Consider the following 24,206-nt stretch of genomic DNA (forward strand, 5'->3'; position numbering starts at 1 on the left):
ATGCTATGTTAAGTCATCATCTTACATATGTTAATGAATATCTAATAAGGCTATAAAAAAACCTTATTACCTTCTGACTTACGCTTATTACAAGGACCTTAATATAGAGCGCTACGTGCCGCATCATACCATAATAAATGAAGCATTGTGGTGCTACTGAGATATAATAACGACTTGTTGGTACTGTCCAAAAATAATCGTAATTATTTTTGCTTAGCGTTCAGCCCTACATTGTATCAAAATAAATAAAGACAATCACAAGATTGTTTCATATCATGTGAAAGTGTAGATGCATAACAGAAAAGGGCTTTAACATAGTTTCCCCATGCCGGTAATTTATTACAAAAGTAAATGGGACAGACATTATATGGCATGAATTCATTGAAAAATACACACTCAGAACACTTAAGTGCAATGTGTTAGACTAGAAGTGCAGACGTTTATACCCAAGTCCTGCCATTAATTCAGACAGTGGACTCAGAAACAACGTGACTGAACATTGTGATTACCAGTATGAGACCAGTCAGCGTTTCAGGAGTTCCTCCATGTAGACAGCATTCATACGATAGGCTGCCATCCAGTTTTGGGCTACACTGTAGTAGTGGTTTTGGTAACCTTGCTCTGGATAAGGAGACATGGAGGCGTAGTAGTCACTCCAAGCTCTGTAGCTGGCTCTCCAGTAGCTTTCAGCGCTCCACTCCTCCTCCTCTTCCTCTTCTTCTTCTTCTTCATCATCTTCTACATCATCATGTTCTCCTTCATCCCTTTCCCTCCAATTTCGCTCCTGGTTGGTGTTCTCCGAAATCTTCTTGCTCCGTTTCACAATCTTTTCTTTAATCGCTCTTGATTCGGGTCTGCCTGTCTGTGCTGGAGCTGTCTGACTGGATTTCTTGCTCGATTTAATGACAGATTCATAGTTTTCCTGCTGAGATGAAGCTCTTCCATTAGATGCACAGGTTGTCTGGGGATATATCTGAGGTGCAGAAGTTTTGGACTGGGTGGGCTCTGCCTTTGGTTTGGGCAGAGTGGGTGTTTGTTTTGCTTCAGTCTGAGGCTTAGTGATTGCTCTGTTTTCACCATCTTCCTTGACGGATTGTGAGCTAGATGAACCAGACATTGACCTTGAGTGCGAAAGATCAGTTTTCCACCGTTTTCCATGTTGCTTTAAGCTTTCAGCCTCGTCATCATACAGTGTGAAACACTCTCTATGCCCGCTCTTCTGATCGGGGTCACCGTCCTCCCGACCTCTGAACTCCCTGATGACATCCACTGATCTCCCCAGCCCTGTGGTAATGAAGCTCTGGAAGTCCCACTCAGCCTCCTCGAAGGTCATGAACCTGGAAGTGCAGCTCTTGAACGAGCTGAGAGGAGGGATCTTTGGCAGAGCGTCCTGCAGCTCTTTTCGAGTCGGCACCACCTGAGGAGGACTCTGTGGACGAGCTGGAGTCACTTTTCCAGGCTTCTCTGTGACACGCGATACCTGTCTAGGTGCTGGGTACGTCTTTTCTGGCTTTCTTTGCTCTGGAACATGATCCGTGACCGACTTTGCATGCCTTTTCTTCTCCGTCCTGGAGGAGAGCTGGGATAAGGGGCTTGGAGTGGCAGCCTCAGTGCAGACGTCGAAGTCACAAGGCTCGTCCATCAACCCAGGCTCTATGATGTCTAGAACAGACAAAGATGACACTTGGAATTACTTTTCCACAATAAAACAAAGATGTGAATGTAACACCAAAGAGAGACAAAGTCGACTCATGCTGCATGTTAAATAGGGTTGGGAAATTGGGCGAATATGTCAGCTACCAGAGATTAGTCTGAGGCCTTTGACGTGGACATAACACTGGTGCTGCAACATAGAACATGCACAAGCAACAGATGCACTGCATTTGGTGTTTATAGTACGACGCTAAGTTACAACCCCTGTCCATGGTAGGAGAATGAAAATACATAATATAAATAATGGTGGAGGATTTTTTACCATTTTATTTTGATAATTTAATGGTCTGTCTCTAAGAGTGAGTCAGAGCCACCGCTCAGCACCAGACTTGTTCAGCAAGCTTACTCTGCAGCAACTGCAGAGAGAGGCAGCGGGGGAAAATGTTCCAAGCCTGAATATTTACACATCTAAAAAGGAAACAATACCAGGAGCTCTCAGTTGTAAAGCAGAACTCAGGGTGAATGCGCTCTTGAAATCAAATTGATCCAACTTAGAAATAGAGAACACATGGGCTTACTTCAGGCACATTCGCAGGATGTAGTTAAAAAGCCTTCATTAGTTAGGGCATATCAGAGTAAAAAACAAAAGAAAAAAATCAGAAAAGGAAAGAAACCGAGCGGTTTCAACCGACACTGGGTCTTCCTCAGGGCATGACTGGAAAGTGCAGTCAGTCACTCTAATAACTAATAAAGGCTTTTTAACTATATCCTGGGCTCGGTGCGAGTATGCCTGAAGTAAGCCCACGAGCTTCCCATTTCAATATTTTCACATTTGTCATTGTGAATTAAAGGATAACTGCCAATTTTACATATAAAAGTGTGTTTACAGGTCTTGAAGGGTACTGCTTAGAAATACGGGCCACTGGTTCAGCATTACACTCCTATAACACTGTTGGACTCATTATGGACAGCTTATAAACAAATGATACAGATGAATCAGATTTCTCCTTTTCAAAATCTGGGACCTACATTACCCACAATGCAACTTAGCCACTGTGTGACATCACTTGAGGCATTTCATCAGATTACACACAGCTTTCTCTTTTTTTCATATGCAGCAGTACTCCACAAGACCTGTAAACACACCTACTCTTAAATGTGTTAAATTGGTCGACTTACCATTTAAGGGTTTATTTTGACCAAACCAGAGCTGGTGAAAGAGAAACTGAGCTGGTTCTGGCAAGTTTTATTTTGTGTTTGCTGAATTCAAATGAGTGAGCTTGTGTAACCTTAACTAACTCTCTGCTCGCACACACCCCTCAGCTGAAACTCACCAGGCAACGCAGACAAACTCAGGCCGCACTTTTGAGCGATGGCCATCATCTTGTTCTCCTCCTCACCATGGCAACAGTAGGTCACAGCCAGCCCCTGAGTGCCTACACAAAAAAATGTAATCCTGATGAGAACACATTCGAACAGGAAGGGATAAAAGGAGGGTGTGTGAGCTGTGCGTCCAGGGAAGGCAGGTGCATACACACACACACACAGAGGCGGTGTAAGTGCAACCTCAGATTGAATTACCCTCCGTTTCCGAGACAACACACAAGTTAAGTCAAGATAATTATAATTAAATGCAGATGATTAGGAAGCTATTGACCTTGCTGGGTAGGTCAAACCTGCTAATACTCCAGCGGCTCAAGCTCATTTTCAATATGGTGTTTAATGCAGTCAGAAGGAAGCAGGAAATGCTCAAGCAAATCAGATCTAATTCAGAGAAAAACAGCGTGGGAAACAAACAATCGTCTTTACTTAAACATGTATGTAACAAATATTGCAGCAAAACAAAGCATTTTCTCTCCTTTAAATTACATTTAGACCATTTTAGTTAGTGCGCTCATTTCTGTGTTGGAGACTAACCGAAGCGTCCTGCCCGTCCAATTCGGTGCATGTACGTCTCCCAGTCCTGCGGCACATCCAGGTTTATCACCAAGTTTACTTTGTCGGCATCTATACCTCTGGAAGTCTGATGGGAAGGAGAGCACAAAGAGAGAACAACCAGTATTAAAAAGCAGAAGACAATCAGAAGCCCTAGAGGAGATGCATTAAGACAAGAACAGTAGTGATGGGTGACATGGAAAGCAGCACAACGGAGAGGATTTGTGCGTCTCACCAGGTCAGTGGAGATGAGCACCCTGCACTGGTACTGCTTCAGTTTTGACATCGCTTCCAGCCTCTGGTCCTGACTCAGACCACCTGTACAGGTCATCACACACATTAAATCACATCAACTGGAAACAACTCGGCAGAGACAGCCAAGCTAGAGGAAACCAGCCACTGAGCACAGCAATTAATGCTTCAAGATTGTTTGCGGTATCTTTCAATAAATTCACCCTAAAATGAAAATTCAGTCATTATCTACACACCTTCATGCCGATAGAAAATCAGGTGAGTCCACAAAACATAATTTGTTTTTTTAAAACAAGCCCCCATCTACTTCAGTTGTTCAGAAGAATGCTGCATCTCTGTTTTGCTTCACCTGACTTTATAACCGCATGAGTGGTGAGTAGATCATGACTAAAGTTTCATTTTTGGGTGAACTTATCCTTTAACTGCTACATCTATCAGATGTCACGAGACTACGACAAGTTACCCAATCCCACAATGATGCGCAGTCAAAAAAACCCAATCAGAACACTTTCAATCATAGGAAAAATTATGAAACCATCAAATGTTCGATGTCTTTACTTTTTGAATTAAAAATAAATGATTAAATTATCGAAATTACAAATGTTTACATTCACATTATTTGTTGAGTGACTCATTTTTATTACAACACTACAAAAAAATCACTGCTTTTCCAGATGCACTCTCACCTGAGATACAAACAGCAGGTAAGCCTTTGGAGGACAGGATGTCCGCCAGGTGCTGAGCCCTGTGGGAGCAAACCACAGCAAAAATAAAAAAGCTGTTTCCAGAAGATACATCATCAACTCACCATGAATCAGATCGAATGAATGTCAAGTATTTATTCAAAAATCATCAAGAGCAAATACATAACTGAGATATACCTTTCTTGGTGATAAAGATCAACAACAGCAGCCATGAAGAGGAGGGTAAATGTGAAAAACCATACATTACCTTGTGTGTAGGTTGGAGAACACCAGGGCCTGGTTGAATGGGATTTTACTGAAGAGCTCCATCAGGTGCTGCACCTTCTCCTCGAAAATCTTGTGAGCCAATGGATGGGACTGCACCAGCTTGTAATACTGTGTCAGACCTGGCAGGGGGCGCACAAGAGCAACACAGGAGAGAATACTTTGAACCAGATTTTAAGTACATATTTCTTGTACAACTTTTTTTTTGCGACTGATTATGTACCAAAAGGTATATTCAGCCTTTTTTTGCTCCAGGGTCTTACCTTTAAGGCCCATGTCATTGGGATTGAGTCTTACAAAAGTAGGCTCTCTCATGTAGCGGGTAAGGTGCTGTGCAAGGGATTCTGGGTAAGTGGCAGAGAGGGCCAGCATCTGTTTGTTCACCGGTAGAGAGGAGAAGATCCAGCTGGAGAGACAGAGCAGAGGAGATGGGTGTTTTTTTTGTGTTTATTTTGAATAACATCACAAGCTGTTTTATCATGTAAGTACTTAAATATGAGTTCTGATGACAGACGTGCCTGTCCATCTTACTTTATCTGTTCCTGGAAGCTGCCCTCCTCCAGCAGCTTGTCTGCCTCATCCAGAACAAACAGTCTGATGCTGGCAGTGGACAGCATGCCAAGCTCGATAAGCTGCTTGATACGACCTGCGTACACAACCAGGAGAAAAGTTACAAAACACAAGTGGCAGCACAACGCTTACATAAACATGCAATGCCTCTCCGCTGGCCTCTTACCAGGTGAGCCCACAGCTACGTGGCACTTCTTCAGATGGGGTTTGTCCTGACTCACGGGCCTGCCCCCGATGAAAACGTGGCACTCAAGGCCCTCCATGGCGCAGCCTATCGCCATGACTACCGAGTGGATCTGCACCGCAATCTCGCGTGTAGGAGCCAGGACAAGAACCTGCAGGAGGAGGGGAAAGAAAGGGGTCGTTTGTGAGGAAGGTTAGATGTCAACAACCACTTACGCTTGATTAAGGATAGACAGGTGTTGGGGGGGTTTCCAATCAGTAAGACCCCGAGGTTAATAAGATTACAATGCGCTAGAATGCAGCTGGTTCATCAATAAGAGGGGACGTACCTTTGCTCTTTGTTACAAACTACTGATAAGAACAAGAACGATACATTTCTCCATATTCCACTGAACAGCTCGAGTTGAATGCACTCACCTGAGTCGCAGGATTCTCCAGGACCAGAGAGTCCAGGGCGATGGTGCAGAACACGCACGTCTTCCCCGTGCCAGACTTGGCCTGTACAATCAAATCTGAAACAGCAGATGGACAATGTAGAGCTGCGCAATTCATCAGAATAATCAAGATGACAGTAAATTAAACTTGATTGGGTGCAATGTTGACGCTTCACATCTAGAGTGCCTAATCTGCTGCGCCAAAATCATGTGCCTCCTGTCCTCAATTAAACTGTCCGACCAATCAGAGGTGTTTCTTCAAGGACACTGTGACTAGCTGCTCTCTGCTTCACAGCATGATGTCATCACAATGCAAGATGAGGAGGCATTTTTCTGAAATTTCTCGAAGTAAAACATGCAAGTCCAATAAGCTATTTCACTTGACGAAAGAATTATTTAAAATCAAGATGAATAATCATCATGACAATAATGGTGGTTGTCATTTTAGCCATTATTGTGCAGCTTAAAGTACAAGGATTAGTTCACACATATTACATTTAAAAAAAACTGATTTTCTCTCTTTGTGGCATCTCTATAGCCTTTTTGGTTTGAGTTATCACCAAGTGTAAAACATTTTTACTGGAACTACATTTAACAAGAGCGCAGCATCTCCACACTCCGACATGGTTGGTGATGGTATGAACCTTTCAAGTTGGTTTCAGAGGAGACATCTCAGTTGCAACTGCATGTTCCAGTGGGGTTCAGAGGGGAAAGGTCTTAAATTTTAACACAAAAAATCTTCTCAGAGATTTGGAATCCCCTCGTGTTTGCATAAACTACAGTAAAGAAACATTAAAATGTAAAATTATTGGTTATCTTTACAGTATATGGGCCACGAGAAGCAGTTGATAATCACTTTCGGTATCAGCTGACAAAAATCCTCATTTTCTCTTCATAAAGACTGGATACTGAAGTATTTTGGGTGAGGGGGGAAGGAATTTGACCTGCCCTGCCCGAAGTGAGTCATTTTACAGAAACTTAAAATAAGACCGCATTATTCCATAACTCACTGAATCTATGAATACACATAAATGAAAGCTTAATGACTTTTTATCTATTTTCTAACTGGTGTTACCCATACAGAAAGTAACACCAGTGACAACATTCATGAAATGCATTTTACAAAATGGCTGCTAGAGGGCATCAAACAACTCATTAAATCATGTAATTCAATCCATCTGCATTATACTTTTTATTTTTTTGGTTTTACAATTCTCTACTAATAAAGTCAGTCACACCAGTGAGATCTACTAAAAAGCTTCACATGAAATCTTGAGATAAATGTGAAAACTCATAGCTGAAAATATACTGTGTGGATCATGTTAATCTTCAGGAAATAGGTCAGAGGAAGTAAAGTGATGTCATCGGTGTGATTTTTATTTCAAAATAATGGACTTGTCACACAGTAACACCAGTGACACAGCTCAACAGTGCGATTACCTTCATTATATACTGTTTTTTATTAAAAAAAATTATATGGAATTAATTTTTTTAATGTCATTTCTAATCATACATTTGATAGTTATGTATACATTACTGTATTTTAAATGGTAGAAAAGCAGAGTTTTAACTGAAAATACAGCACTTTCCTTCTCTACATGACTGTGGGGACAAGTAGGTCTGTGGTGGCTGGAATGTTAAATAACTGACTTAAAATAATATATTGCCAAACTGATGTCCCAAGAGGCAGTAACTGCTCAAATAACCTTTTGTTTATTATAAAATATGAGCAAAAAACTCAGGTGTATCATTTTCTGTAAAGGCTGGGGGCAGAAAAAATGACTTTTCCATTGAATGACCCAGAATAAGGACTCAATTTGACTTGTCAACGAAAGAAATGACTAGAGACATGCACTAAACAACTTGAGTCACATGTCTACGACTGCTATTTGAAGTTAAATAGTATGAAACTGTGCAATAAAATCAACTCTGATCTTCATCCTTCTGTTTTTAAGTCTACACAAAAGACGACAATGTCACTACAGCAGATCCGTTGTTAGATACAATCAGGAGCCTGTTTCTGCTGCTAAATAAATACCTGTTGTACATCATCCATAAACAAACACACTATCTGCGATACACACGAGTGGCCCACACACATCTGGTCTCATGAACCCACCAAGTCCGCAGCGGCCCAGCGGGATCGCCTTGAGCTGGATCGGGGAGGGTTTCCGGAAGCCTGCGGCGGACAGTCCGTCCAGCACGGCCGGAGACAGCAGCAGGGAGCTGAAGTCGATCCCCTCCGACAGAAGCACATCATCGCTCCGCTTTCGCGTCTCTATGTCGTGGGCAGCTCTCTTCATGGAGGCAGCCATGTTGACTGTTTACCGCCGGTGAAGCTCAAACGCAGCTGTTTTAATGAGTGTCGGAGCAGGCTGCTGCCGGCTGCAGCGCCCCCTGGTGACCTGGAGGGGAACTGATCGTGTAGAAAACACAAACAGACCCTTTTCTTTGATATCATGTTATTTAAAGGTGCAGTATGTAAGAATTTTCCACCTGTCAAATTCATATGGAAAACAGTTAGGGGCAGCGTATCACCAGACTAACCGGAATTGCTACTAAATGTAGCTGTCATTAGCTAAGTAGCTCAGTTAGCTGTGCAGTTAGCTATGAGCTTGCAGTGTCAGGGAGTGTTGGTGCTTACACTGATGAGTCAACATAATACTTAAGCATCATAACTTGTTCTCACATTTTGCACCTTGAAATAGATAATGACGGACATGATGTGATCTATGGAGGTTTAAATAAACTTTATTGACTAGGCTATTATCAGAACAACCTTTGCATTGCAGATTGTAAAAAAAAAAATCCTCTAGTTGATGTTTGTCCCTCTTAAATTATTTGGTAACAAATCTTGTTTATCCATAAGCAAATACTCATGTTTGTTTTTGTTTTTTTTGTTGTTGTTTCCCCCCCCCCCCAATTTTTTAACAAGCCATCAAGCCGGCAGTTATGTCTTTTTATTAAATTAGGCTATTATTAAATGCATTCTAGTCCAGGTGCTAGAATTTCTTGATACCTGGCAACCCAGAAGGCTTATAGTACGGAAGCCCTAAAGGGCCATGCATTCATACATTTTATTCACTCCGTTTTCCCGTGATAACAAGTTAATTTCATTTGTTTTCTCAAGATCTCGAGTTATTATCTCGAAATAACAACTGTCCTTTTCCCGAGATAACAGGATAATTTTCTCAAGATCTCGAATTAATTATATCGTTATCTTGGGAAAACGGCAGTTGTTATTTCGAGATAATAACTCGAGATCTCGAGAAAACAAATTAAATTAACTGGTTATCACGGGAAACCGGAGGAAATAAAATGTATGAATGCATGGCCCTTTAGGGCTTCCATATTATAGCCAATTTATAAAGCATAGGTAAATTATTTATTAACCATTGACAAAGTTGTTAATTACAACTTGCAAAACCTGTATAAATTATTATAATGTGGAGCCCAAATGTGCTTATTGATATGACATTTTTAAAAAAATAAAAACTAATTACACATGGTCTGTTGAGGCAAAGTATATAAGATTAGATAAGATAAAATAAGATGATAAGATAGAGATTAATTTGTTGTTCGAAATTGTTGTTAACAGTTCCAACACAAAGTAGGAAAGACTGAACATATAAAGAGTGCAAAGAGGAATGTGTATTTTGTGACTCTAGTTTGACCTCATATTATTTAGATATTAGAGTCAGTCGGGTGAAGAAAAACCTGGTTAGAGACACTGAGCCTGAGTCATGCTGCAAAGACCTCATGTTAAGCCTCTATCTGCAGAGTAATTCAGCGTACACAAAGATGCCCGATGTTAACAAGCTATAAAGCTCCTTCTGGGCCTTTAACCAGCAGACATGCGCTTTAACTCTGATCCTAAAAACCATATTGTGTTACTGAATCCCTGCTTCATTACTCAGGAGCAGCTGTAAAGCCAGCAATCATGGAAAGTGCAGTCTTACAGGATATTAGACAGAATTATTGTCTGCACAATCCGGATCTACGGATTTGGTTTTCAAGAATTAAATGTCATGGCCCAGAGCCTCTCTCGTCCTAATAAGAAGGTCCTGTCTCCTTTTTCTTCTCTGCAGCTGCACCAGAACAGCAAACATGCAGCATATGTAGAGACAGACTGCAGCGGCTGCTGATATTATGGGATTACTTAATTCATTTTTTTGATTAACCAGCTGTCTATTTCTACTTTTTCTTTCCTTTCATATCTTGTGCAGCTGTTTATTCTTTAACCTGTGGATATTTTGGACATATTAGTCCTGAGCTAAAGTTGCACATGGACAACTGAAACTTAAGGAAGCAGTCTCTAAACTGAGCAATATGGATGACCTTGTCCTCCATGGAAACTCCTCACAGTCTCACAGCTCAGCCGACACAGCGCTCCTGTCTCCGACCGGCTACACAACACTGGCTGTTATCATGGGTGTGTTCTCTGTGGTGGGGATCATCCTCAATGTCCTGGTGATCGTGGTGACAATGAGACACAGACAGCTCAGACAGCCACTCAGTTATGCCCTCGTTAACCTGGCCGTATGTGACCTGGGCTGTGCTGTGTTCGGAGGTCTGCCCACCACAGTGACCAATGCTGTGGGATACTTTAACCTGGGACGTGTGGGCTGCGTGTTGGAGGGCTTCGCTGTGGCCTTTTTCGGTGAGTGTACATGACAATTACAACCTGGTGTGATTTCATTTTCACAGTGGTGGAAGAAGATCCTTTACTGAAACAAAATGAGCAATGCAGCAATGTAAAAATAACCCAAACTAAACTAAGTATCAGCAAGAATTTCAATTCCAGTGGTTCCTTACTATGTAGGGGTCGGTGTTGCATTTGTGTGTTGCATTTAATAAGCTTAACATGTTTTTATGTCAAATCTTTATGAGAAAAGCAATGAGAAACTATAACTGTTAGGGAGGTTAACTGTTTCCTTCACTGTGATGACAAAAAGGTCTGTTGAGTCAGTATGTCGACTTAATAGCTCAAATAATGAGTTAGTATCTCAAAATTATAAGAAACTTTCTGACGACTGACTGACGTATCTCAACATAATAACAGTATCTAAGAAATGTTCTCAGAATAATAGGGAAACCTTTTCAAAATAATGAAACATTCTCAGCTCAAAATAATAACAGATTATCTGAAAACAAAGGGAAACGTCAAAATAAATACTCTCTCAAAATAACGATATGGTATCTGGAAAACTGGAATATTCAAAATTGTACTTAGGTGTCGTACTTAAGTTTTTACATGTTTCTTCTCTTCTCTCAGGTATAGCAAGTCTGTGTACAGTAGCAGTCATTTCTGTTGAACGCTACATGGTGGTGTGCTATCCCATGGGTGCTGTCCTGTTCCAGACCAGGTACAGTGACTGACAGCAGCATCACACAGAGAGCAATTATTTATTTATTGCTCCACCAGCATGTTACACAGCATCTCTACTGTCCTCAGACATGCAGTGGCTGGAGTGGTGCTGTCCTGGCTGTGGTCGTTTGTGTGGAACACCCCTCCTCTGTTTGGTTGGGGAAGCTATGAGCTGGAGGGCATCAAGACCTCCTGCGCCCCCAACTGGTACAGCCGGGACGTCGGGAACATGTCCTACATCATCATATACTTTTTCTTTTGCTTTGCCGTGCCCTTCTCTATCATCACGGTGTCTTACTCGCAGCTCTTGTGGACCCTGCGTCAGGTGAGGACTGCTCAGTGATGAAAACACTTCAGTTGGTTGTACCAGCATCACGATAAAAACCCTCGTGCTTGTATTTTGATCTCCCAGGTGACCAAGCTGCAGGTGTCTGAGGCTGGCAGCACTAATCGCGTGGAGGTGCAGGTGGCACGTATGGTAGTGGTGATGGTGTTGGCCTTCCTGGTGACCTGGTTGCCATATGCTGCTATGGCGCTTGCTGTCATCCTGGACTCCAGTCTATATATTGACCCCATCATTGCTACTATACCTGTTTACTTGGCTAAAAGCAGCGGCGTCTACAACCCCATCATATATATCTTCATGAACAGACAGGTAATCCTCCATCACGCACATTTATATTCACAAACAATAATATAATCATTCACTGTTATTTCTCTGTATCCTGTGCGTGTTTCCAGTTTCGAGGATACGCTGTTCCCACTGTCCTGTGTGGATGGAACCCGTGGGCCTCAGATCCACAAACATCTGAGGTTGAGACCACGGTTGCTTCTATCAACAAGAGCCAAAGAGTCTCCCCTAAAGAATCGCTAAAAGAATAAAAAGTGAACAGGAATCCTGGCTGTCTCACTCCTGAGGACAACAGACTCACATGGATGGAACAAGGATGTAGAAATGATGTGTATTCAACATAGGAGCATCTGTGAAAAAGAAAAAGGAGACCATGCGTTCAAACCTGCCTGTTTCATACTGCCGAGGTTGTCACAACCTTTTATGTATTCTGACATAAAGACAACCCCCTCTCTTGTTCTCTGTCATGGATATTGTTGATCGTGTATAATTCTTTTTGATCGCACCACAGGGGATGTGGGAGTTGTGTCACATTCACAGCGTGTAAAGATTCAATTCCACCCAAAATGTATATTTTATAATCTTGTTTTAGATATTTTGCCACTGTGATCGGTCTACTCTGTGATTTTGTTTGACTGTTCTGTACAAGCAACATCCGTGGCTCTTCCTGAGGTTTCTTCAAATTTTTTTCCTACTAAAAAGTTTTTTGTGGAAGTTTTTCCTCACTGGAATCGAGGTTCGAAGGACAGAGGGCGTTTGTAAAGCCCACTGAGGCAATGTGATTTGTGATTTGTGATGTTGGACTATGTAAATAAAATTGCCGTGACTTGACCTACATTTGCACAGAAACAACATACTTACATGGTTTGTTTAAGTTAAAATGCATGCATGCACGTTTGTGTGTATGGATATAATTTTCAAACCGGTCATAAACTGTTACTAGGTACATTTACTCAAGTACTGTACTTAATAGTAACTTAATAGTACTTACCAAATAAATGTAGTGGAGAAAATGGATATACACACTGTAAGTTACCTCAAAATTGTACTTAAGTAAATGTTCTTAGTTACAATCCATCACTGATTAAGAGGTGTACATATGGTGCACTGTAAGCTAGACGAAAAGCATGCACAAACTTGGCTGAGCCCAAATAAAGAGTCTAAATGTTGGGGTTAGGGTTAGCGACCCCTTCTTTTAGTGAACGTAAATATTTGTGTATCACACTAGATAGAGATACGTTTCCAAAGGATTTATGACAAGAAAAAAAAAAGTAATTACATGTTTGTTTTTTTTAATTTTTTTTATTAGGTGTACACATCCCCTTTGCTTCTTTAGGTCTGTGCTCAAACATGGTACACACCCCTCGCACACAAGCAGACCTTTCTCACCTATATATGACCTTTATGGCTTTCATTGATAAAAATCATAATAATCAGTGTGTTATACTCCTTTGCAACATGATACTTCACTCCAGCCTTTTGGATCCAGCATGTTAAACAGCAAGGAAAAAACAAAAACCTGTCATCAGTTTAGTCAAGTCTCACAGTTTGATCATTCACAGTCACTTCTCGTCCTCTAAATAAACACAAATGCAATCATCCTATCACCTTGGCTTTTTATTGATCAAAGAAATATTGCTATGACTTTCATTAAAGAAAAAGCTAAAAAAAAAAAAAGAAAAAGAAGAAGAAGAAAAGCCAGAGTGTGAATAGCTGTATCAAACCTGTACACTTTTTGTATATACAGAGTGAGGGATCATCTATGTACATGCTACATACTGTCACACTCTGGGTGAATAAGTAGTCCTTCTGACAGGCACCGACGTGGGATCACTTCACCCTTTCTGAATCCATTTCAGGAGAAGACGCAGAAGTGACCCGAGGTCGGTGCCTGCAGAACTGGAAACTCCAATCTACACTCACAAGCCATCTCGTATAGATACAGTACATGTTGACATGACGACTGATTGGTGTGTGAAACAGTTGTGTGCTTGAAGGCCAGGCGCTCGGAGGACTGACTTTGGTCCTGTTGTTTCTGGCAGTAACGCTAACAGCAGGAAACAACAGCGTGTTTGAGTGCTTCAAGTCCTGCTAAACAGGCTACATAACAGTTATAACAGTACTGTGCAGCTTGAGCTCGAGTCAGATTTGTCATACAAACGATCTGGTCCCAACGCCGGCAGCACATCACTTATGCAGTGTTGTCTTCGTCTTATTTAAGGCCTCTCTTACCGAGGAGCCGTTACAGGTTAATGTGGTGTTAAAAAAACGATGTCCCATGCAAGATTTAAACCAACTGGAGGTATTCCTTTTCCAGCAGCAGCTATTTCACATACCAACTGAAAACAGCTGTGTTGTAATACACAAACATGCTTGAAGAGATGACAAGTAAAGACATGGGTAAGGTAGTCACTGAACAGCAATATTATGCTCAAATGAACGACACAGAAGACGGACAGGATGATGCCGAGAAGTGATTCTTCTTCTTCTACTTCACATACAGTCCTAACCAGCTTCGCAAAGAGTTTCAGGCCATGATCGACGTACTCTGCTCTACTGGGGGAGACATACGAGACCAGCTGTACCTCACAGCATCCACAAAACGACATTAGCAATTAAGTCCTGAGCTCAAGGAATGTGCAACATGTCCCCAGCCAGTCGCCACACTGTTCCGGTGGGAACACAGTAAAAGACTGAGAACAGCATCCTGGAATTATCATTGCTTCTGACAAGTAAAAAGTATGCTCGTATATACAGATTGGAAAAAATTAAAATAAATGGATAAATGCTCGTGGAGTTGGGCAGGAGAGGTTTTGGGAGGGGGGGGAGGGTTGTTGACTGTTCTACTCATGATCTAAAGAGGTAAAAAAAAAAGAAAAAAAAAAAGAAATCAGGTGCAAAGAGAACGTTTCAACATCAACACCTGTACAGCACACGACAAATCAAGACAACTTCTGAGTCAGAAGAGGAAGAGGGTGTCTACGGATAAGCAGGCGAGGATTTGTACACTTCCTTTACCCCTCTGTTCTTACACGTCGCCCTTCTTGTGCACTGAAACAGGAGCGTCTCCCAGCATAGTGTTCTTTACAGCATGTGACAAATGTGTGTTTTCAATTGTAACGTCGTGTCCAATTATGGTCGGTGAAGGTAAATGTCATACAGTTAGTGAGTTTCTCTTTTTTGGTTCATTATTTTGATTCTTCTTCATTCTACTATCTAGAAAAAAGTACTTCCTACTCTGCAAGAGTGACTGATGAGGTAATGACAGCCACCCTGACCTCTACTGGACAATAAGGTGCTAAAGTTTCTCTCTGTAAACTCCGTTGATCTCTACACACTCGCAACTTTCAAGTGAGCCATCCGTGTGTGTGTGTGGGGTTGTTTGTATATTTAAGAGAGGTACGGAAAGAGAGAGAGAGAGAGAGAGAGAGAGTATTGTTTTAAGGATCATGTAATAAAGGGCCAAGAGGTTAGGCGAAGGTTTCAGGGTTGAGGTGCAATATTCAGAGTTTGGATTCAGGCTGAGGCGTATTATGAAAAAGCAGAGTTCTACAGCTCAGTCTCTTTATGTACAACAAGAGTCCAAACCAAAAAAAAGGATAACAGAAGAAGAGGTTTCATCTCTTTTTCTTTGCCTTCGAATCGTGTCCACTTCTCACTCCTTCTTCCTCACAGCTCACTGATACAGCAAGTTCGGTTCAGTCAGCCCACGTCCCAAACGCTGCCCTCTTCTGGACAGCAGCGGTAGTAGCAGCAAGGAGAATCTTGTACTCTCCCACTTTTCTTCCAGCACTTCTCTCATTTAAATTTTTTTCTGTCTTTAGGTTTGAGCCGAGTCTGTTTTATTAAGTTACGCATGAATTCTTCAGCTGTAGTTCTGTGTGGTTTTGTTTCCGTGTTCCTGTGTGTGTTTTCTTCTTCAGTGTGTGTCCTTGTGTGTGTTTGTGTGGCAGCGTGTGTGTTGCTCCTTCAGTGTGTGTGTGGCAGGGTCAGTGGATGCATGTCTGACAGGACGGCTCCGCGTGTCACTGTCCTCCTCACCTCAGCGCCCCCGCCAGCACTAAAACAACACACTCTGCCTCCTGCTCTTCCCCTGGGCTGGAGAGAGAGAGAGAGGGAGAGAGGGAGAGAGGGAGAGAAGGAGCGAGGGAGAGAGGGAGAGCAGTGAGAAAAAAGGTTTGGATTTCATTTGGACACACTAACAAACACTACCACATCACACACTGCAAATTTCACTCCATGCAACATTCAAATTTACACTATAAGGCCAAATGCACTGGACACACACAGAGGGCTGTAACTTACAATTATTTTCCTTGTCAGTGAATCCACCAACTTGTCCATTACTCATTCTGTCTATTAAACTAAAACCTTCTGTGACATTATTAAAGATGCAAAACCTGAAAATATTTCATCTAATAAGACGAGGAACAGCAGAAAATTCTCAAAGAAAACCTGGAACCATCACATTTTTGGCATTCTTATTAAAAAATTACTGAAATGATTAATCAATTACTAAATAATTTATCGGTTTATCTTCTTAACTTTCTTCTATTTCTTTCTTTAGGTTAACTTTTATACTTTATGGTGTGTCGACGCTGTGTTCATGGACGGTTAGGTTAAAGCCCCAAAACCATTTAGTTAGGGTCCGGAAAAGATAGTGTTTTGGCTTCAAATACCAGTTATAGTACCCAAAAACACGGCCAGACACTTCTCGAGGTCTTGTCAAACATACCTGGTTATGTCAACACAAACATGGTGGGAGAAGTCATGACTTCTTGTCAAAAATATCTTTTTTTTTTTTTGTCCCCACCTACACAGCAGAAAATTGTCCCAAGTTCTCCTTAAAAATATTCAGTGGTTTCACACTTACAAAAGTTGGAACACAGTCTCGAACTGCTGTCACTAGTTTTCCCCTCCACATCCCCTCCACATCCAGGTAGGAAAGTCAGGTCATTAACATGATAATGATGAACATGATACGACACGTTCTGTCCAAATGTCAAGATTGGTACGCAGCCTCTGACACGTACAAACGTGAATGTTTGTGAGGCTTTGCTGAAACATTAACTGCCAACATTTTATCCTGCCGACTGGGCTCTCCAAAATCATGAGTAATTAATAAGCTGCTATAAATGATTCCACTCTTCTGGGAAGGCTTTCCTGTAAACTGGTTTTAGGGATTTGCTGCCATCAGCCACAAGCGCATTAGTGAGGTACTGATGATGAGTGATAAGGCCTCAGCGTATTCAGCCAAAAAGTTGTTGATGGGATGAGTTCATGGCCCGTATGTATCAAACTGCTAAAATATGAAAAGATAAAAGTAAAAATCTTCACTTTTACTATTATTCACACACTTACAAGCTATTAATTACATTTCTTTCTCTTAAATTTAGGAGTAAATATGCAGCACAGAAGGAAGAGCTCACAACCACTGAGATTTCTGAGTGTTATTCTATTTTATCATTTTATTCTATTTGTTGTAACGGGTGTAAACATATATATTGTTTCTGTTTTAAGTTATCTATTAACTGGTTTTCTTTTTGTTCCCATCTCAGACGATCACATGATTTCATCTCCATGTATGTGTGCTTACACAGCATGTTTGTATAATATTACTAAAAATATATGTGCTTATTGTTACTGGAGTTCGATCAACATTTAGCTTAAAAAAACCTAAAACATATTGGCTTCAGCAGAATATGAGTCATTGAGAAAGTGTGAGGATTGCTCCGTAAAGAAAGAACACTGGGCTCTTGTTCTCCGAGCACACGTGATCAATCAGCGAATAACTTTTACCAGTTTAGCATTAGATCATAACTGAGTGTATTTCTTAGAGGTTAGATGACTAAAGGGCTCAGTGGACCTGGTTTTTTATTCGAAAAGGCACCGTCATGTTCAAATCTGAAAGGGCTTTCCCCAAAACTGTAGCACACTGTTGTCTACAAGCCAGAGAAAAAAGCACACAAAAGTATGTGGACAGATACTTTTGGCCATATAGTGTAGCTGTAATGCTATCAGTGCCAGTACTTTAACAAGAGGATTATTTATGTAGTTCTACAACCTGTAATACTGTGTGTAATCTCATGTTGCAGAAGCTAAATCGTACTTACCAGTAACTGTAACACAATGCAGTGAAACCAACACTACAGTAATACTAATTGAAAATGCATTTATAACACACAACCAACCAAACACACGCTGAACCAAACCCTCACTTACAGACTCAACAAAAAGGCTACATCTCTCGCTGCAGAAACCTAAACAGGACTGCAAATGAAAAGAATCAAATGTCTTGATCCCCGTCCGCTGACCACATTATTTTCGTTTATGAATACATTGTTGCCCCTTTCATCCCTGAAATAAACGCTGGGCGTGGCTCACTCAGAGAAAAAAGAGGATTAGGTAAGTGAAAGCTGAGATGATGCATGTGGGTGCAACGCTGGAGATGTGAGGGGAGGCCAGCGGGAGCAAGAACAAGGAGAGGGATTAACAAACTACAAAAAATAAATAAAATGAAAGGATGTGAGGCTAACAGCTAACAAATAATGTGTTGTTTTGGTTCAGGGAATGCAGGGTGAGAAGTGAAATGTGCCAGCGTTTAGTCCAGACCGCCATACATTAAGCGGGACTGCAGCAAAGACAAAGTGCAAATGGACAGATGGAAAGAGGCCAGGTGACAGCAAACAGATAAAAGAGGGGCGGGGGCTGGCTAGAAGACAGACAGAATGAAAGAGACCGTATTTACCAGAACGGTAGGGGCCACTCAGCCAGTGGAAGTGGAGGAGAGATTGTGACTCTGAGCCCTTGGATTGGCTGCATCTCTCTGGAAGTACTGCGAGGGTGCAGAGCCTAGCTTATGGGCCACCGCTTTTTAGGGTTAGGGGGGAGAGGAGGGGAAGGTTGGGAATATTGAGGTGTTACGGAGGAGTTGGAGTAAGGGCACACAAGGGAGATAGAAAGGATTAGGGGAAAGATGAACATTGCGAAAGAAGAGAGAGCGTGGGTACCAAGGAAGAGAAGGGACAGTTTATCAAAACATGACAGAGAGGCAGCGGAAGCAGACAGAAAGAGACGCACACAGGCCGAGACTGTGATAGAGACAGAAACACTGAAGTCAATCTGAGCAAAAAGGCACACCAGGTATGCACAGTTAATGAATCGGGGTTGCGACAAAGGCAAAACTCCTCAGCTGCTCTTCAGTGATCATAGTATATTAACTGTATGCTAACTCAATTGTTGGATGTACGACTTGTTGTCTATGAGCAGATTTCTGTCTCAGCATCTTTCAACATCCAATTGTTGAATTTAAACGTGAATGTTTACACTGTAATGATGCACCTACTTTTAATTCTGACAGCTTAAATTCTTGAACCTTGTTCCTGACACTGTGTATGTGCGATGATCGTTTTTTTTTTGGCAGGATAGATTATTTCCTCATCGTAGAGTTGTCAACTCGCTACATGGCAAAATGCTCTTTTGAGCACCTAAAATCATTGTACTAGTAGTGGACTGACCGTCAGACTTACATTGCCATCCCCTTAGAGCCGCGCGGCTAACAAAAACTAGCACATTCAACAGTATTTGTGTTATAAAAAATACTTGTTTTAAAGTGTCCTGCAGCAGCTATCGTAAATATTGAGGAGCTGGAAGATCTGTTTGTAGGGTAAGCATGACTCTTGCAATAGACTGTGTGCGACATGTAGGACCACACAGTGACATGAGAGACGACATAAAGCAAACAGAGAGAAGAGAAGGAGAGAAGAGGAAGAGGACAGGGAGCAAGAACTATCCTCTATCATAATCCAACTAAGAATTCCTAATTTCTTGTTTTTTCCCCTCTATTTTTCTATCTCGGAGGACTTACTTGACTCTGGGTAGACTGACGATCTCTTCCCTGGATCTTTCTGGAGCTGAATGCCTTTTACAGAGAAGATGGATGCAGCTGGAAACAACAGAGGGTTGGTGAGAGAGTGTTTCTCTACACTACTTGTGTATGTTCACCATGTCAAACAGTATGTACTCACTGTCTGCCAGTGTTTGAACCTGCTCCCCAAGGGTTCGGAAATACGATTGTCTGAGTGCATCCTCAGCCGATACCCGCTTCTTTGCCTCAAACTGCAGTCACACAGGGACAAAGAAGGGGATATAAAGACAAGATTAAAACACAATCCATGACATTAGGGGTACATATATTTAAAGTGTTCATCATTAAATGCGATATCCGTCACCTGTAGAAGCATAGACAGCAAGTCATGACCATCGTTGTCTATCCTGCGTCACGGAAAGCAAGAGGGGAGATGAGAGAGAGGAATGGAAAAGAGAGAGGGATTTGAGTGCGAGTGTGGTCCAATGCTGAGCTAAGCCTTATGGAGCAGTGAAGTGTTCCTGCCATTTCAACAGAGGCGGAAACGCTTGACTCAAGTTCCGACTGAAAATCAATCCTTATCTTGTTTCATCTAATGTATCACAGTCACTTAAAGGATAGGTTCACAATAGTCAGGTGCCCATATGGACATGGCAGCACGTTTGGCTTGCTACACTCATTCCTCCTGTCCAGAGTGGTTTTTAAGAGATTTGTACCCAAATCAATTTCGGTGGAAGCGAAAGCCGACCAAAGCCACAGTCTGTGCTGACGTTAATGGGGCTTTAGCAGTCTGAGTTAGACAAACTAACCGATTATCTTCTAAAGCTACAGTCTTTTGGGTAATAAATTTGCTCATTATGTGATCACCCGTCGATACACACACCCGTAGCTACATACCTGGGTGCGTGGTTGACGAGGGGCTCTGCTTGGTATCGGGGGAAATTGTACGTCTTAAACTCCTCACTGGTGGTGATACCAGGCCAAGTCTCTTCTGTCGGAGTACCTGTTGAGGATATAGATAAGGTAAGTTAAGGATGATCAGTCAGCATATGTAGAGTGGTAACGCACACACAAACACACAAAAGCTTGAACAAGCAAAAGCCATTAAGAATTCCTTCTCTCACCAAGGATGCGGAATATGAGGTGAAGCTCATCCTCCACAGTCGATCCAGGGAAGAGAGGTCTGCCAGTGATCATCTCATAAAAGATGCAGCCCACACCCCTGGACAAAGGGATAAAGAAGTCAAACAAGCAAGCATGAACACACTACTTCAATAGATGCCTTGCTGCACACAAGTGAGTCCGTAAGAATTTAAATGCAGGCGCAAGACAAAATGACAAAAATAAGACAAGCTACCCCAAACTATGAGTTCTCCAGTATATCACAAACATACTGTCAAGTTCAGGACATCCAACCACAGCCAGTGTACTCATTCCAAATCCAGATAGAAACTAATGTACCCAAAGTACAGTAAAGATTAAATGTGTTAAATGACGCAGCAAAATACATATTTGAAGGGAAGCTAGGGGAAATGACAGAAACACTTAAGAAGAAGACATAAAGTAGGAAAAAAGCATTAAGAGAGACACAAAACAAAACAGGGGTAGTGTTTTGTTTTTCTCTTTAAACTGTGTAGATGAGCTGTAGATGTGTGTTTGCTCACCACATATCGATGGGTGTAGAGTACTCAGTGGAGCCCAGAAGCACATCTGGTGGTCGGTACCATAATGTCACTACTTCATTGGAGTACGTCTTTGTAGGAACAGACTTGGCTCGTGCCAAACCTGCCAAACACAAAAAGTGACGTTAATATAAATACTGCTTCATTGACTTTACTTTATTTATTTAATGTTGTGGGACACCTCAGGACTTATCAGAATTAAGAACATATTTTTAGCATTTTGACTTTTACACACTTTATCACTCTATTATTATTCTACTGTATCTATTATTTAAATTGTATTATAATGGTTCATGTCAGTGGGCTATGTTATTCTAAATCTAGATTCCTGTTTTATCCAAAGAGCAAATAATCATCTAGTAATTTACAAAGCCGAATCAAATTAAGTAGTACTGTAAAAGCATGTGCCACAGCAACAATAATTGCTGCAATCACAATCATGTTCTGATTATTGCCTGAGGAGGGCAGTGTTGGGTGATTAGTCACTCCAAACTGTGCTGTCTGGCTGGGTCTAAGGAGCAGTATGGCCTTTAGGGGCCGCTAGTAGGGTTTTTTAGACCTCAGGCTTCTGCTTTGTAATACATTTTCTGTAAAACCAAAATAAAATAAAAAAATAACTCTGTCAAATATGTCAAAAAATAATAGAAGATAATATGCTACTAATTAGTTAAGAGGTGACATACCAAAGTCTGCCAGTTTGAGCTCTCCTTTTTCATTGATGAGCAGGTTCTGGGGTTTGAGGTCTCTGTGAAGGACCTTCCTTCTGTGGCAGTACGCCAGACCTCGTAACAGCTGGAATAGGAATATCTGGAGAGAGGAGGAGATGAGGATGACTTTTTGTTACTTGATACTTGTTATCACATTTGATATTCAGATGTAACCAAGTAATTTATTGTTACAGAAAAACATCGAAAAAATGATTATGAAATATTGCAAACTGGAAGTCAAGCTCCCCGCCAGTGTTTTGCCCCTGTCTAAAGCGTAAGTCAGGACACACTGAAAGCTCTAACCAGATTTAGAGCCAGAATTCTCCTCAGTACTGAACACATGTATTACTTTGCATTACCTTGACATTGTGAACACTCATGATGCTCCCACAGTCATCCATGTACTGCTTCAGATCTTTTTCCTAAGGGAAAGAAAGAAAGAAAGAAAGAAAGAAAGAAAGAAAGAAAGAAAGAAAGAAATGCAGATATTTAGTTTGGTAGTATACGTCCTCTCACGACTCAGACAATAAACATACACATGCACAGTGCAGACACTCACCAGGTACTCAAACACGAGTGTCAGGCACTTGTCAGTGTGGATAATGTCATGGAGAGTGACAATATTGGCGTGCTTCAAGTCTTTCAGGAGAGACACTAGAAGGGGGAGACATATCAGAGACTGTCAGTCAAACACAGACAAACCTCTGAGGCGAACAAAACAGCTCCTAGCTCACCAAGAGCTCAGGGAGCTACCAGGCAATATGGATGAACAACTACTATACGTCCCAACACTGTCAAGGCCTTACAACTACTTTACAATATGCTCCTGTGTTGACCTGTGAGTTGTTTTATTACCTTCTCGGATAGCTGTGCAGGGCGCCCCCTCCTCATGCTCCAGTCGAATCTCTTTCAGAGCGACCAAGTTGTCAGTTAACTTGCTTCGCCCCTTGAATACTGTAGCATAAGTCCCCTGCAGAGATAGGAAGTATGTGAATGCAGTGTGAAAGCTGAGCATATGAGGAGTTTTCAGTGTCATGTTCACTGATGTTCTCACCTCCCCGAGTTTGTCCAGTTTGATGTAAGTCTCGAGTTTCCCGAAGCCGATTTCAGACTAGAGAGGACAGAAAGAAGACATTAGGAGTTTGATTAATGTGCATTTATTTTTGCTACAGCCTGACAGTAGGCCAGGTTAGACTAGGTTAACTATCCCTAGAATGAAGTCCTCCAGGCCAAGGCTGTTAGTTCAGTTTTCAGACCCTGCTGTTGCTGCTGACATTTGGCCTACAACTGCAGGGGGTCTGAGTCACCAGGCCTTGTTATTCTGCGTGTCTGCCTGCGCTAAAACATTAGCTTGGATTCTCCGACACTTACAGTGTGTTATCGAGCATCTCTGCTGCACTACATGAAGCTGAGACAGTTCAGCACCAAGAACACTGCAAAGAGTAAACAGCCATGTGCAAATGGCATGTGTCTGATTGGACTTAAAGGATAACCCCACCAATTTAACACATTAAAGTGTGTTTACAGGTATTAGAAAGAACCACTACAGCTGTGAACATGTAGTAAAAAAGCCTTTTTAGGTCTCCAGAAGACGCAGTATATAATCTGATAAATATTCCCTCAATTATGTCAATCAGTGGCTAAATTGCATTGTGGGTAATGTAGGCACCAGGTTTTGAAAAGGAAGAAGAATGTGTTGAATATGCTAAAACTGTGTCTTCAAAACCTGGCACCTACACTACCCAGAATGCAACTTAGCCGCTGTGTGACATCATTGGAAGCAATTAATCAGATTATGTTCAGTTTTCTCCGGAGTCACAAAAGGTTTGACACTACTATTTCCACATATGCACCAGTATTTCCAAAAACCTGTGAACACACTTCTTTTGTTTAAAATAGGTGGCATTACCCTTTAAAAGAACTGGCTGAACCACTTTTAGCCTAATTGGTTCTGTG

General features: G+C 41.6%; 3 protein-coding genes across 11 annotated transcripts in view; 1 reads left to right on the top strand and 2 right to left on the bottom strand.

Annotated features, from left to right (window-relative positions):
• Nucleotides 1-315: 315 nt before the first annotated feature.
• Nucleotides 316-8,378, bottom strand: ddx20 (DEAD (Asp-Glu-Ala-Asp) box polypeptide 20). Its single transcript, XM_084366422.1, has 11 exons — nt 8,115-8,378; nt 5,979-6,073; nt 5,545-5,713; nt 5,340-5,454; nt 5,072-5,214; nt 4,792-4,930; nt 4,527-4,585; nt 3,824-3,906; nt 3,571-3,676; nt 2,988-3,089; nt 316-1,662 (listed from the first exon to the last, which is right to left on the bottom strand). The coding sequence occupies exons 1-11, from the start codon at nt 8,308-8,310 to the stop codon at nt 524-526; spliced, it is 2,346 nt and encodes a 781-aa protein (XP_084222548.1). The 5' UTR covers nt 8,311-8,378; the 3' UTR covers nt 316-523.
• A 1,946-nt stretch (nt 8,379-10,324) lies between these two features.
• On the top strand, nt 10,325-12,237 carry parapinopsina (parapinopsin a; the record flags this gene model as incomplete). Its single annotated transcript, XM_084365842.1, is given in 6 exon segments — nt 10,325-10,655; nt 11,271-11,361; nt 11,451-11,688; nt 11,776-12,018; nt 12,105-12,191; nt 12,193-12,237. Coding segments are annotated over 6 exon segments (1,035 nt in total).
• A 1,353-nt stretch (nt 12,238-13,590) lies between these two features.
• Nucleotides 13,591-24,206, bottom strand: part of LOC311264825 (cyclin-dependent kinase 17-like) — a 45,696-nt gene continuing 35,080 nt past the window's right edge. For 7 of the 9 annotated variants that reach the window (XM_084365951.1, XM_084365952.1, XM_084365953.1 and 4 more), the window contains 13 exons: nt 23,305-23,361; nt 23,106-23,220; nt 22,810-22,904; nt 22,610-22,672; nt 22,227-22,350; nt 21,526-21,646; nt 20,986-21,083; nt 20,759-20,864; nt 20,226-20,268; nt 20,022-20,112; nt 19,862-19,939; nt 18,743-18,864; nt 13,591-16,092 (listed from right to left, as the gene is read on the bottom strand). In XM_084365951.1, coding sequence (XP_084222077.1) covers nt 18,761-18,864; nt 19,862-19,939; nt 20,022-20,112; nt 20,226-20,268; nt 20,759-20,864; nt 20,986-21,083; nt 21,526-21,646; nt 22,227-22,350; nt 22,610-22,672; nt 22,810-22,904; nt 23,106-23,220; nt 23,305-23,361 — 1,095 coding nt within the window. In that variant the 3' untranslated portion in view covers nt 13,591-16,092; nt 18,743-18,760. The remainder of the gene's footprint in view (nt 16,093-18,742; nt 18,865-19,861; nt 19,940-20,021; nt 20,113-20,225; nt 20,269-20,758; nt 20,865-20,985; nt 21,084-21,525; nt 21,647-22,226; nt 22,351-22,609; nt 22,673-22,809; nt 22,905-23,105; nt 23,221-23,304; nt 23,362-24,206) is intronic. The other 2 variants (XM_084365954.1, XM_084365958.1) reach the window with 1 other exon arrangement.

Source organism: Pagrus pagrus (genome assembly GCF_965226575.1).
Source record: "Pagrus pagrus genome assembly, chromosome: 11".
Taxonomy (NCBI): Eukaryota; Metazoa; Chordata; class Actinopteri; order Spariformes; family Sparidae; genus Pagrus; species Pagrus pagrus.

Bases quoted from the DNA above. Each gene is read 5' to 3' on its own strand.
- ddx20 (XM_084366422.1), bottom strand. From the start codon at position 8,310: ATGGCTGCCTCCATGAAGAGAGCTGCCCACGACATAGAGACGCGAAAG. The intron at 5,455-5,544 runs GTAAGAGGCCAG...TTGTGTACGCAG, and splicing joins CGTAGCTGTGGGCTCACCTG to GTCGTATCAAGCAGCTTATC. The intron at 4,586-4,791 runs GTAATGTATGGT...TTGCTCCCACAG, and splicing joins TTCTCCAACCTACACACAAG to GGCTCAGCACCTGGCGGACA.